The sequence below is a fragment of the Ambystoma mexicanum genome, chromosome 4p (assembly GCF_040938575.1).
Source record: "Ambystoma mexicanum isolate Mex_15411 chromosome 4p, UKY_AmexF1_1, whole genome shotgun sequence".
NCBI lineage: Eukaryota > Metazoa > Chordata > Amphibia > Caudata > Ambystomatidae > Ambystoma > Ambystoma mexicanum.
In genome coordinates this window covers 118,220,888-118,235,069 of record NC_090927.1, presented here as the reverse complement: position 1 = coordinate 118,235,069, position 14,182 = coordinate 118,220,888, and the positions used below count along the sequence as shown (strand labels likewise).

At 44.1% G+C, this 14,182-nt stretch overlaps 1 protein-coding gene across 2 annotated transcripts in view; it reads right to left on the bottom strand.

Moving 5' to 3' along the window:
* The window catches only part of LOC138453056 (cGMP-dependent protein kinase 2-like), a 524,549-nt gene that overhangs the window by 106,932 nt on the left and 403,435 nt on the right, over positions 1-14,182 (bottom strand). For both annotated transcript variants that reach the window (XM_069605521.1, XM_069605520.1), the window contains exons 14-15: positions 6,549-6,691; positions 4,208-4,297 (exon numbers count right to left, since the gene is read on the bottom strand). In XM_069605521.1, coding sequence (XP_069461622.1) covers positions 4,208-4,297; positions 6,549-6,691 — 233 coding nt within the window. The remainder of the gene's footprint in view (positions 1-4,207; positions 4,298-6,548; positions 6,692-14,182) is intronic.

Here is a 14,182-nt window from a genome sequence, read left to right as displayed (position 1 = left end):
GCACCACCAGATACGTGTACCAAAGATAAAAACTGGTGCTTAGAAATCCAAAATGCCTTAGCTAACAAGATTGCTACACTACAAAACAAAATTTCCCGCAAAAAAGCTTCCCGGAATGACAGTCTCCCCTCCAAATTGCCTGAGATGCTTACTTTAAGGGCAACTACCCGCTTTAATTTCTCTAAAGTCAGCACACTTGAAGTAGAAAAAATCATCTTGTCACTGAAACCTTCCAACTGTCAGGGTGATCTGTGCCCTGCACAGCTCATTAAAGATGCTGCCTGTGACCTCTCCGCTTTCATCACGAAATTAATCAATGCCTCCTTCTCCACTGGTTCTATCCCCACCAACTTAAAACAATCCTGGGTACTTCCACTACTAAAAAAACCCACACTCGACCCAGCCACGTATACAAACTATAGACCCATAACGACCGTACCATTCCTTCTAAAAATATTGGACAAGGTTGCATACGTACAAATACAGAAGTATTTGGAAGAACATCACTTACTAGTTGATAGACAATCAGGCTTCCGTCCCCAACATGGGACTGAGACTGCTCTCATTGACCTTAAAGCACAGATCGACAAGCTTAGAGACAGCGTCCAAGCTGCCTTACTCCTCCTCCTAGACCTATCTGCAGCATTCGACCTGGTCGATCACTCTGTCCTATGCACACACCTACACTCATCAGCTCACTTTTCCATTGAGGCCATCACATGGATTAGATCTTTCCCCAATGGCAGAACCATGAGGGTTATTTCACCTACAGCTGCAGCAGACCCCACACCTATCACCTGTGGCGTGCCACGGGGCTCTTGTGTCTCCCCCACAATGTACAATATATTTACCAAGCCCCTTTTTCGATGATTTGGATCATCTCGGTATCACCTACACGAACTACGCAGATGATACCCAGATCCTCCTTCCGCTTTCTGGAGATTATGGGAAGGATTTGGCCTTGGTGAATAGAATGTACGTCATCATCCAGGCATGGTTGGCCACACATGGGCTATGCTTGAATGATGATAAAACTGAACTCATAATTCTAGGTACTACCACCAGCCTAAAGAAATTAGGCCCTGCCCATTGTTCTTTCATGATCGATGGCAATAGCATTAAAGTAGGACAAGAGGTTAAAACACTAGGCTTTTACTTGGACTCTATCTTCTCCTTCAACAGACAGGTGAATTCCTTAGCCTTTTCCACGGCTTACACGTGTAAACTGATCTGTGCAGCCAAACCCTTTCTGTCCGACACTAGCTGTTTGACCCTCGATAGAGCCCTCAGAGTCCCGCCTGGACTACTGTAACGCTCTCTATCTTGAGACCTCTAAAGCCACCACCAGCAAACTTCAAACTCTCCAGAATAACGCTCTTAGAGCGGCACTGGGCATCTCCAGAAGAGAGCATATTACAGTATACTGCCAACAGAATAATGGGCTCTCTATCAAAGACAAAATTCTCCTAAAAACTGCCTCACTCACTCACAAATCCCTCAATAACGCTGCCCCTATCTATCTGATCGACAGATTCCATAGACAGACCTCCCTAAAACCCACAAGAACAGCCTATAAAGACTGCCTTTCTGTCCCCAACTTTAAACGCTCCACTATAGGGGGTAACAGCTTCCCAGTGAAAGAAGCTAAGCTGTGGAACTCTCTACCGCCAACTCTCAGAATGGACTTGCCCTATCAGAGCTTCCAATCTAAGGTCGTTTTACGGTTGAAAACGTAGGCCTCCAAACACATCCAGGCGCCTAGTCTTTCATACTCTTGCCATCTGTACATATTGTACTGCCTACTGCCTGTACTTATTGCTGCCTACTTGTATATATGTATATAATATATCCTGATATTACTGTGTGTTATATATTCTTGTTGTTGTAACTAAGCCTCGCAATTTCATGTAAATGTTGCGCACTGTTACCTGGAGGTATGCTCGCGCATTACAAATAATAAAACAACCAAACAAATAAGCATATATACATGATGCAGCGTGCTTGCTTTTTACAGTCAAAACGTAACTGGATCGCGTTTGGCTCCGTGGGGAAAAGTGATTTGCACAGGAGCACATATTGGTCAGGTGGAGAAGCCAGGACTTGTGCCTGTTTCACAGCCTGTTGTTTACCCAATTTACAACCTCTCCTACCATCCCATCTTTCATTTTACACCAGTAGCAGAGGCAGCTATTATACGGCCCGGGGGCCGTATAATGGGGTACACGCAGCAGGCTGGGGGGCTCACTGGGCACTAGACCAGAGCCAGGGTGGGCAGCCCCCTGCCCTGGCTCCGGCACTGTTGTACTCTACCATACTAAGATATTTGCATCTTGTTCTTTCCTGAGAAAAGACATTTGCCGATATGTGCAGCATCAAACCTCCTTCTACACTCATCTGAGCATGTAAAATGAATCTTTATAGAAGCTGTTGTATTGTGCTTGGTAATGAATGCAGGGGCACGATGATGCTAAGAGAATGTTGGTGTGCCTGAGGGAATGTTTGGGTGTGAATGCAGGAATGACTGTCGTGAAGGTTCCAGGAGTGAGCAGTTGGAGAAGCCTAGCCTGGGTGATGGGACCCAGTGGTTCACTGATATCATCTGAAGAGTAACTGGAATAAAGCTTACCTGTGGAACCTTACAGATGTGTTCAAGGAATCTGCTTTTCTACAGAAACCTATTAGTAGTATGATTTATTGTGATGGTGTGCAGGAGGAACACAATAACTAAGGGTCATTCATTCACTGAGTGATCCCCATCCATTGCTTCATACTGCATTAGAAAAGTGACATTCCTAAAAGTACAAAGAAATAACTGTGTTGCACACAATAAGAAATAAAACATCACACTCCGCCAAACTGCAAACACAGGGAGGGCAGACACACATAAACAGAAAGTGTAGACATTGGAATACAGCTTTCCCACACATTAATAATTCTGAAGATGCCATGGGAGGAGCTACTGTGAACCATGTTCAGTTTCCTTGTGCAAATGCACATGGGCAAAGCACACAGCTCCTACTGTACAACCAGGAATACTTTTCAAAAGGTGAATGGGGCGAAAGAGGGCAGAAGCCAAAGTGACTTATCTCACTGCGCGTACATCACTCCTACATACGAGTCTGAGGTCCAGTTGGCCAGGAGTGGCAGAGGCAGTGCAAGAGGTACCAAGGGGATTGCCAGCGGTTGGGGTGAATAGATCCGGGGCTACGCTAATGTCGGGACTGTCGGGACGCAGGGCTGGCTGTAGCCCCTGAGCTTCTATCTGGGGATACAACCAAAAGGCCCAGGGCTATAGGCCCCTCCTTGTCTCTCACTAGCGACACCTCTGGGTAGCAGTTGGTACCTCTAGCTACCCACAAATGACATCCTTGGGCGTAGAAGATGCAGAGATATCCTACCAAATAAATGCACGATAACCCTGATCCGATCACAACACAGAGCCAGGTTGCGGTCCAGGACCTTACCACTCCTACATATGAACTAATATCTAGACAAACCCCAGCCTTCCTCACACACTTCATAGCCTGCCAAAAAAACAGAAGGAGCCCTTTCTCACTACCACTGCAACAGTTACAAAATGAACCCTGTTGCTCATTTCCGTTTTCATCTCATTCGGTCACAGTGATATTTCCAACAGTTTTTTATTAGAGTACTGTGACAACAACAGTGGGCATTATCACTGAATAATAGACTGGATTTTTTATTTTTACAGTGTTGGTCATCAATATAGCATATGCTCACTAGGGTTCAAGACTGAAGAAAAAAAGTGTGTGGGGGGGTCTCATCATACCAATTGAGTGTGGTGTCACCAAAAATGAGCATATCAAGGTGCCCTCTGAAAAAAGTGAGGGGACTTCTGAAAAAGGGGGACTCTGTCTACCCGCGTGTACCCTTCACTTGAACCCGTACTCTTGTCAGGAACTCGGTACCCATAGTCTCGGGAAAAGAAAGGATGTTTTCAGCCTTTTGTTTACCTTCAAAGCATTGGTTTTCACATAATTTGGTCTATTTTTTGATCATTGAAAATGTTTGATTATTGTAAATATATATATTTTTTTTTACAGATGTGACTGTAACAAATGAAATGTAATTTCTCTAAGCTACCACCGTGCCCACGCAAATTGGGGCGGGTAGCTCGAAGACCTTCTAGTACCGCCTCTTTCCCACGCAACAAAGAGCCTAGAGTGTGGTAAAAAGTGGCACTTACACCTCCCGCAGCTTGGTCCACAGTTCACCGCCTTCACAGAACTCGAGGGCCAGGTAGACATATCTGCTGTCCTTGAAGGTTTGAAACAATCTGCGAAAGGAGACGGAGATGTAGTCAGATTTCTCTTACAGGTGCCTCAGTGTCTCCTGCAATCACCCATTCACCCGTCTTCACACCAGGGAATGCTGAGTAGGCCTTTTACTTTACCATCAGGGGCCTATAAGAGCCCCCCATGGACGTCGCCTGGGGCCCGCCCCAAGTCGTAACTGCTACCCTTGTGTTTTCCTTTGTAACCCCTTTTACCTCAGTTTTCAGAAGACTCATTTCGTAGACTTCTTAAACAATGCGACAGGGGAGCTTTTGTGCACTCGCCCTGCCCCCTCATGGAGGAACCATCACAGAACTGATAGCCAGGCATTCTGTGCACACAGTGACTGATGATAAGGAATAATTCAGGAGTGATTTGTGGTCCCTCTGCATTTATTTGTGAATTCTATGACTGCCTGAAATCTGCTTCAATAGTTTTATTTAGATATTGTAGTTTTTTTGTATTTCCATATTGGTATCCAAGCAGGGTCAAAGGCACCCTTATGTCGAGGTGTGAGGTACCACAGGTTATATGGTGTCACTTCCGGTGATGTCACTTCCTGTGATGTCACTTCCTGTGACACCACTTCCTGTGATGTCTCTTCCTGTGATGCCACTTCCTGTGGTGTTACCAGCGGGCCAAAGAACGTTCAGTGTCTACTACCTATGTTACTTGAGTGAAGTGAGGCCAGTAGTGCCACCAGTTGTAATGGTGGCCGTAGTGGATTGCAGCATTGTAAAGTTTTACATAAAAGGCTCCCAGTCCTTTATGGCTGCATTATTTAACCACAGGAACCTTGGTTTACAAACTAATAATACAAAATTAAATAAAAAAAGAGACAATAAAAAAAAAATAGTGTAGGGAAACAATTGAGGAAACAGCTCCTACATGGAATGTCCAAACGGATAAATTTTGCAACTCCTGTTGCTCCAGGACTCTTGTGCAATGGAAGTGATGAAATAGTTCCTTCATTGCCTGAGGGTCCTCCATCCACCTCCCCACCCCTCTCCTGCTTATTCCGGGGGTACCCCCAAACCCCTCAACCATTTACATTTACCCTGTCACACACCACCAACCCTTAGCATGTTTATTCCAGGACACCCCAAGGAACTCCCATTACACCTTCATCTCCCTACCCCTCCACTCCCCAGATCCCATGCCTCCGCCTCACCCATATCCCCTCACTCACCCCATCTCCTCCTGCGATGGCCTGGCCTGTCCTAGCCCCTTTCCCTCACCAGGCTTGTGGAAAGGACATTTTTCCCTGGATGGCATACAATATAAATACCCTTCTCGCAGTCTAAAAGAGCAGTGGCCGGCACACACAGCAAGTAAGCCCAACACATCCGGTACATGGCTTACACACCCAGTGGACATCACACATCCGCACGCTCATCGGCCACCTGGTCCAAACTGGAGAATCAGTGAGAGACAGAGACAGGAATTGATGCTGATTGTCATACTGGAGACATTTGAAACAAAATGTTATGGCATATAAGAAAACATGTCTATCTTGGTTGGGGCTGGATGGCGGATGTTAAGTTAGAAGACTTTCCTGCGGTTCTAAACGCCCCACAGCAGAAACCTCCACCCAGGCTGGCTACGGCTGGTTCTCAAAGATAACATCCTCTCAAACGCCTTTATCCAGGCATCTCACCCAGAGCTTGAACAACTCAAGTCCTTTCTTTAAGTAGGTCCATGTGTTAATATCCCTGCATAAATATCGCCTTACAAAAATATTGCCATATTTTTGCGGCAATATTAAGCCATGGAATCTGCAGGGGGCACCCCAGCAACCACCATAATTCTTTAAATGGAGCGGGGGACACCCCCTCAACCCCGTTCCCAATAACCCCATAAATGATCCCCACTAATAATATCGCCTATTGCCTTACCCCACGACCATATGTGTGGTGATAGTATTGGTGGGGATAATATTAACTGATACCCTTTAAGTAGGTCCATTTGACTATGACCAACCCAAGGCTGAAAAAGAATTGCATTCCAGAAAGCTGAATGTGTTTATCAATCTTGTAAAAGGAATGACAGTACAGAAAGAGGTTACATTCCAACAGCGGCTTCCTCCCTATCATCACCCACAGTGGCAAAGAAGGAATTTTCCACTTGAAAACTAAAACACCCCCACACACAAACTATCAGCACAGTGCTTCTATAGATCTGTTTTGGTTTTAGCCGCTTTTGACTGGCTCAGTTCTTGATGTTTCTTGCAGAGCCCAGGACCTGGGGTATTACCTGACAATGAACGGGGAGCGACTCCTCTGAAGCACCCGCCGCTCTGTCCTTACGTGCTCTTGCTGACGGGTCCGGATGACGTGCTCTTTGCTAATTTTCTTCAGAGCCAAAAATGTTCCTGGTCTCCATGTCCCACAGGTCACCTGAGAATTGAGTACGGATGTGCTCTGTTAGACCTCACCACCCCAGACAGAGAACCAGTCAAAGGCCGCTAGCACTTAAAAAGACCGAGAACTCAGTAGGAAGAACTTGTTTTATCAATAACTCTCCAATATACTCAGGGATGTAAAGACAGACAGTTTGAATATGTGAAGCCTCATTCTAAGTTCTGGGCTAATTTTGACATGTTATACTTTTGTTTTAAATTGGATTGATGAAACTGAATTGTAAAAATTGTAAAGCAATGAGGACAAGTGAATAAAAAAAAGAAATAAAATTGAGACATCCAGTACATATGCACATTGCTTATCAAAATGACACCTGTGAAATCGGGATCTTCTGATATATGTTTCAGCGCGTCACAAAATATTTGAATTTAATGAACAAATCTGGGTACTTAAATATAGGAAATGTTATATATACATTACTGTACAATAGCCAAGATTAGGAAAATCTGTGTATACAGATCTTGTGATAAATGTTTCAGTGTGTCGCAACATATCTGAATTTGATGAATTATTCTATTAATTATCTTATGTGTAATGATGAATTTATGTGTGAAAACGTATAATTTGGTTATTAGGTGTGAATTTTAAATTGTATTGAATGAAGACAAGATTATTTTTAGCTTATGTCCATTTCATTTTAGGATTTTTGATAGAGGACACACACAACCATTAGATTCACCACAATTATATGTAGTTCTTCCCTTTGTTGTTATGGTTTATTAAAATAACGCAACAGAAAATTTGAAAATAGGACATCATATAAACTTCACCAGCAGTGATGCTTGTACTAAGACTTAAATGCTGTGTAGCCAGCCCACATTCCAACATTCAAGCAAATTCTTAGTCTGGCCTTCACAGAGTTCCATATAAAATAAATACTACAGAAAAAAGTACAAATAATACTCAAATATGAATACAGAAAACCTATTTTATTGAAAAAGATAATCTAGATACAGAAAAAAAACATTTTCTAAATCTTGGAAGTTTAATGTAATGTAGAAGTAAATACCCAGATAAAAAGATTTATTTGAAAATTAAAGTTAAATGATTGCTTTTAAACATTTTAAAAACACACCGTGCAGCTGGTAATACTGCTGCAATTACAATGACCATTCAACAATTAGTATAAATGTAAACCTCTTGGAATATTTATTTGTAAGTATGTTTCTAAACATTTATACAGTTGATAACATTTTCTATAACAATAATAATTTCTTTATTGCGGTTTAGTTCGATCAAGAACTTTACACAAAACAAAATGAGTCAGCATACAATCAACCAATCAGTAATCATAATTAGAATGCGTACAACATATAAACAAAAAATTCATACATGCTACAGATTCAATTCACATTTAAAGTTCAAATTCGAATTTCAAGTTTGCTCCTGGTATGACTAAGAAGCCGCAATATGGCCCAAATTAGCGATACATTAACAGATTAACAGTATAAGAGCCATAAAAACACACTCATGAGGTCATCATACTCATACAATCATGCATCTAAAATCTCATAGAAATCATACTCATGAGAATCCACAGACTCCATCAGCACAACAGGAGATCTATCAGTTCTAGCCAATCTCCAGCCAGAGGCAATGATTATTCCATGCCAATCCGAACTTCAATTCATGTCTCACCACTTAACCTTTAGTGCCATTGACCCACACTTGCAATTTATCAAATCCAAGGCTATAATCACGCCTATCATCCTCACTGCAGGCATATAGTTAATTCTAAACTGTCCCGGGACCAATAGGATAGTCGCCCCTGGTATGAACCGGCTCAATCAATCAGCAGGGTTGCACGTGCAGCCGTACACGATGTAAGGCAATTTGTGCAGGAATAGTGTCTGCATTTAAGCAGTAATGCCAAACGCAATCTGCTAAGATTCTTTCATAGCTATGAACCACACCCCACAAATTGCACATGTACAGAGGCCCCAATGTGACACACTGCGTGAGAACATGTCAGACGGTTTCCGGCTTAGACTTTAGGCCGCATATGCAGCAATATCTGTTCTCGGCAGGCAGGCCGAGCCGAGGACCAGTGACCATCCATACCGGCAGTTCATTGGTGCGTAGTTTCAGCATGAAGAGTCTTATAGCCGGGTCAGGGCACAGGAGCAGATAGAGCTGTGTTTTCCTATATCAATGGACCCCATGGATCACTGCTTCATAGCCCTTTAATTTAGCTAAGTGACTATAGTTCCTGAACCAATCCCACTTATTGAATTCTCTTTCAAATTATTTTTTAAGTGGATGTAGGGCGTGTGTTTCCTGAAGTCAGGGGACCAGCTTATCTCTGTAAAGAGCTGCTCGTTTAGTGACCCAAAGTTGGAGCCCCTGTACACTTTTTCAGCCACGTGGTTCTTGCCCACTGCTGCTAATGACCCACACACAGGATCGAGTTTTCAAGTAGAAGCACCTCCGTGCCCGGGTTGCCATACCACTTAAAGATGTGAGCCCTAATTCGAGGCAGTGGTCGAAGTGTACGGAAAGAAGTAGTGGAACTATGCACCCTACTGGCCTGCCCCCACTCCCCACAAACCCCATCACCACACCACCTCCCATGCACAGTAAAAAAAAAAAAACATGTGTCTGCTCTTTAAGGAAATACCCTGTGCAGTGTACGGAAATGCAAGTTTCAACTTCTTCCTACACTTTTATTTTAAAACGAAACCGTTCCGGAACGGTTTCTTTTTAAAATAAAAGTATGGGAACGGTAAAACTTAATTAAAAGAAGTAGAGGAGCACCGCTCCCGACCGCTCCCGCCCACTTCGACCACTGATTCGAGGCACAGGTATTCCATGGAACAAGAGGGGCCCAGACCCAGTTTGGAACGCCAAAAAAGACCCTCTAGTCTGTTTAACCAAGAGAAGTCCTGCATAACAAGCGCTTCAAGGCCATACAGCAAAGAAGGGACAAAACATTGCTTATACATCAAAATAATCCCGGCCAAAGAGACACTTGCGTGACCTCTAGTGAACTTGCGCACCTGGAGCGTAAGATGTTTGGCTCTTCCTATTGTTATTGTTAATTAGAAGACTGTAGTCGGCACATGCACCGATTTCTAGGCCCAGATAAGGGTAGGACGGTACATAGTCGATAGTGCCGATCAAAGTATTCATCCTACTCCTATTGACCTTATTCCTAGTGACCAGCATGACGCTGGTCTTCTCAAGATTAATCGTGAGTCCTAGTTGATCAGCATAGTTTGACAGCTCATTGAGCAGAATCTTCATACCTTTATAGGTTCGGTCAAACAGGACCAAATCATCGGCATTCAGCAATACAGCATGCCCACTACAGGAAGGACTCCTATCCTGGGAGGGCAATTAGCCTTCGCAAGCAGGCGAGGGAGAAGATCTGCTGTGTAAAAATTGTACAATAGAGGGGCCGCAATGCACCCCTGTTTGACTCCCATACTGATAGTAATAGGGTCAGAGCCCCCCCCCCATTATCCAGCCGTACTCTGGCGCAGTTGTTACTATACAAGAGAACCAGAATATGCACAAGCCAGTCAGTGCAATTTAAGGCCTTGAGTTTTGTCCAGAGAATATCCCTGTTGACCTGATCGCATGCACTTCTAAAGTCCAGGAAGACGATGCACAACGTTACATCCCTTTGACTCAGGATGGTCTGGATAAGTTGGTCCAAGACTCTGATATTATGCGAAGTGCCCGTGCCAGGCCGAAAGCCGGTGTGTGCAAGATTAAGGACATTGTTGTCAAATGCCCATTTCTGAGGTTCACTTAAAACCAGGGAGGTAAAGATTTTTCCCGTCACGTCCAGCACAGACAAAAGTCGGTAGTTGTTAATTTTAGTCCGGTCTCCTTTTTTGTGGACTGGAATAAGCACCGACTGCTGCCAAGAAGCTGGTATCGCACGAGCTCTGCAGACTCAGGAGAATAGGGTCAAGAGAATCCGAGTCCAGTTAACGGGGTATTTCTTCAGGACTGTATTGGCAAGGCCATTTGGTCCTGGTGCTCTAGAGGACTTAAGCTTCAAAATATAGTCCATCAGAATCTGATGGCTCACGGGCCATGTGAACCAGTCAATGGGGTAACGATTTTAGAATTATAAAATTTTGCGGTAATATGCACAACCCATTCAGAGCCACATATGGGATTTAAGGTCCTAACCAATCTGTCACCCCTAGTTTACGCCAAGATCTTCTAGATAACACGACCCTCTCGGTCTATCATTGCAAGCACAAAACGCTGCCAAGCAAACATCTTTTCCAACAAGCGGTAGCGTTTTAACCACGCACAAAATTTTGCCCTGACTAATCTTATGGCAGGATGTACCAAAGATACAGAGCCCAGGCTCTGACCTTGTGCTATGAGAGCCCTGATATCACGGCGCATCCTGTGTTAACCATCATGTATATTTATGTCAAATGGTTTATTAGTCCTGGCATTACCAACCATAGCCGGTGTTCCACTGGTCATGCCGATAGAGTGGGCAAGCAAATGGATCCAAAGTTCGATAGCCACCAGGTCCTTGCCTCTAAGGCTACTCTGGTCGACCACCCCCAACGGGAAGGCAGTGGCACACATCCTGGCGATCTTATTTTGGCTCCAGCTAATCCGGTTTCTAGCGTGGTTAGACAGTGACTCCCCACACATGAAAGCCTCCTTGGCATCCCCCAGGGACTTAATAACCAGTGTGAGTATTGCATGGACACTGTTTTCATTGGGAGTCACTATTAGTGATATCACACATTCCAGAAGTCTATCATTCCTGGCCATGTTATCCAAAATGGCTTCATTTGAGCCCACTGTCCAAGTCACACAACTGGGCCGATTTCCGGTGGTGCGTCTGTTACACAGTGTAAGGTTCCTCTCACCCAGGTAACCCAGCCACTGCCTTCCCCTATCATTAGATCTTCCACTCTTCATCATGCAACGTTCAAACACATTTTCATACACCCCGTCCCTATCTCGGTCCACACACCTGGCATTCCAATCACCACAGAGAAGCACCATATTATCAGTTAAGGCAGTGAACCGGGCAGACAAAACCGAATCCAATTAATCAAACAGGCCCTCAGCAACACCAGATCCATGAGGATCGTTTATTTTATTTTATTTATTTGAGTTTATATAGCGCGCACACAGCCCAGGAGCATCGAGATGCTGTTACAGGATAACGCCTTAGTTACAATACATAAACATGGGCAGCTAGGTTACATTAGCCCCTAACTGAGTTTAGTTACAGTTGTTGACTGAGGACACACACACACGTACACACATAGTACAATAGCAATAGGCTACATTTGTTTGACATTAAACATATAGCGGTTGCTGTGTAGGGTCTTGGAGGCAGTGTGTGTGACGTTTTAGGCGAACAGGCTGGTTTTGATTGCTTTGCGGAAGGCGAGATGAGAAGGTTCGGCACTGAGGGCCTGTGGCAGGGAGTCCCAGTGCCTGGAGGCAATAAAGGGGAAGCTGGCAGCCCCACCTCTGGCACGCTTAACTCTGGGAGTGGGCGGTAGATTGGCGTATGGTGTTCTTGTGGGTCTGGAGGTGTGAGGGATGACGAGTCTGTGAGAGAGGTAGAGAGGTGCTGTGTGATGGATGCATTTGTGCATGAGGGCAGGTGTTTAAATGTTCATCACAAAGGATCATAAATGTTCATTACCAGCATACTATGTCTCAATGTTCCCGCAGCTGGCACCAATATTTCTACTACCAGTATATTACCAACTGGAGGACCCCGTAATATTAGTCTTGGATTAAGGTAATTTTTAACTCCAATCAAGAGGCCACCAGCGGGTCGCCCTCGATCCCCCTTGATGGCAGGCGTTTGGAATGTTACAAAACCATCCATAACTATATCAAAGGTGACCCAGGTCTCCTGCAGCGAGAAAAGTTTGCAAGCTGCAAGAAGGTCGCGCGTATCTCCCTGCTGGAACCAATGACTGAAACCCCTAGTGTTCTAGCTAAGAATGATAATGTTTCACTGAGGAAGACATTTTTGGGAGATCATGCACTGCAACCATTCCCAACCTTGAGCATCGGCAAGTTTTACAGCCGCTTTGCCGTTATTTTTATTTATTTGCATTTTTAAAGCGCTCACACAGCCCGCGGGCATCGAGGTGCTGTACATTGTTTGTTTTGTTTGCATAATTGTTTTTTTTGTCTTAGTTGCGTATTTATAACGCGCTTAAATACCCAGATGTTTCTAAGTGCGGACCCGGGTATCAAACCTGTGTTGCTTCGTGTCGTCTTGCTTCCAAGGCGAACATGTTGCTGCTGAGCTATCCTCCCGGGACATTACATGTGATAGGCGATTTAGCTCCGCCACGTAGGCACTTGCACTCAAAGCAGCTCAGAGGGCTCTCTTCCACTAATACTGGTATATCCAGTACATAGCCCAAATTAACTAAAGATGACTGGTGCTGCCGTATGAGCGCTGCAGTCTCCGGCAAACAGCAATGAACTTGAGTAGTCTTCAGTTGCCGATGACGGAGAGGTTCCACAAAGTCAAAGACTCCTTGAGTTCAGTATTCTTAATGAGGGGATTTTATTGAACAATGCCACCAAGGTAGACCGGTAGCGGTAGGAATGGGCGAAGCAGCCGAAATTGTCTCTGTTCGGAAAATGCCAAATTCTGGTCAAAATTCGCTAACTTCGTCAATTTCGCACACAGAGCGAAAATGGGCAATTTAGATGTTTTCTGTTTGAAATTTTGCTTTTTTCCTGAAATGTTTTTTGAAAAAAAATGCCATGCAAAAAGTACATTTTTGTTTTCTGCTAGAAACTTCAGCCTGCATGTGGGCTTCGGCCCTCCAATTGCCTGACATTTTGGGCCAAAAATTAATTTTTAGGCCTAAAACCAAATTTTATGACAAAAAGAGAAGTTTGCCTATAAGTGGTATATCGGAAAACAATCCACTCAGCCGGTGAAAAGAAAATGAAGGCGAATATTGCCAATTTTATTTTGCCCGCAGTAATTTCATCCACCCCGACTGAGCAGTAAGTTTGCTTTTTGGTACATTGCCAGTTTCTGTTAGTCTTAGAGTTCAGCATCATGGGAAGAAACCCACACGTAACAATAAGGTGATATTCTAATAGAATTTTATCAGATACTAAATCTACACTCCATGCTGCAATTCTGTGGGGCTATGCTCTATGTATTTTATATAGAGTAAGTATCACTGCTATTTAAGTCTTATTGACTGCAGGATCTGTAATTAATATGGTATAATTTCATGCCTACCTCCCACTATTATCTGCGGTCTAGACAATGGTCATCCGTTGGCAAAGGACCGCGGTCTATACAGCTTTCAGCACATTGCTTTCTTATCATGCAGTGTTAATAAGGCACTAAAAGCATTTAAAGCAGGGAGCCCTGTGTCTAGTTCGCACAGAAACCCCTGCCCACACTTCTCTACCCTGATGTGGTGTGTCACCCCTCCTGGGAGCATGGTATTTGCCATTGCTCGTGCTGTCTGTGACCAC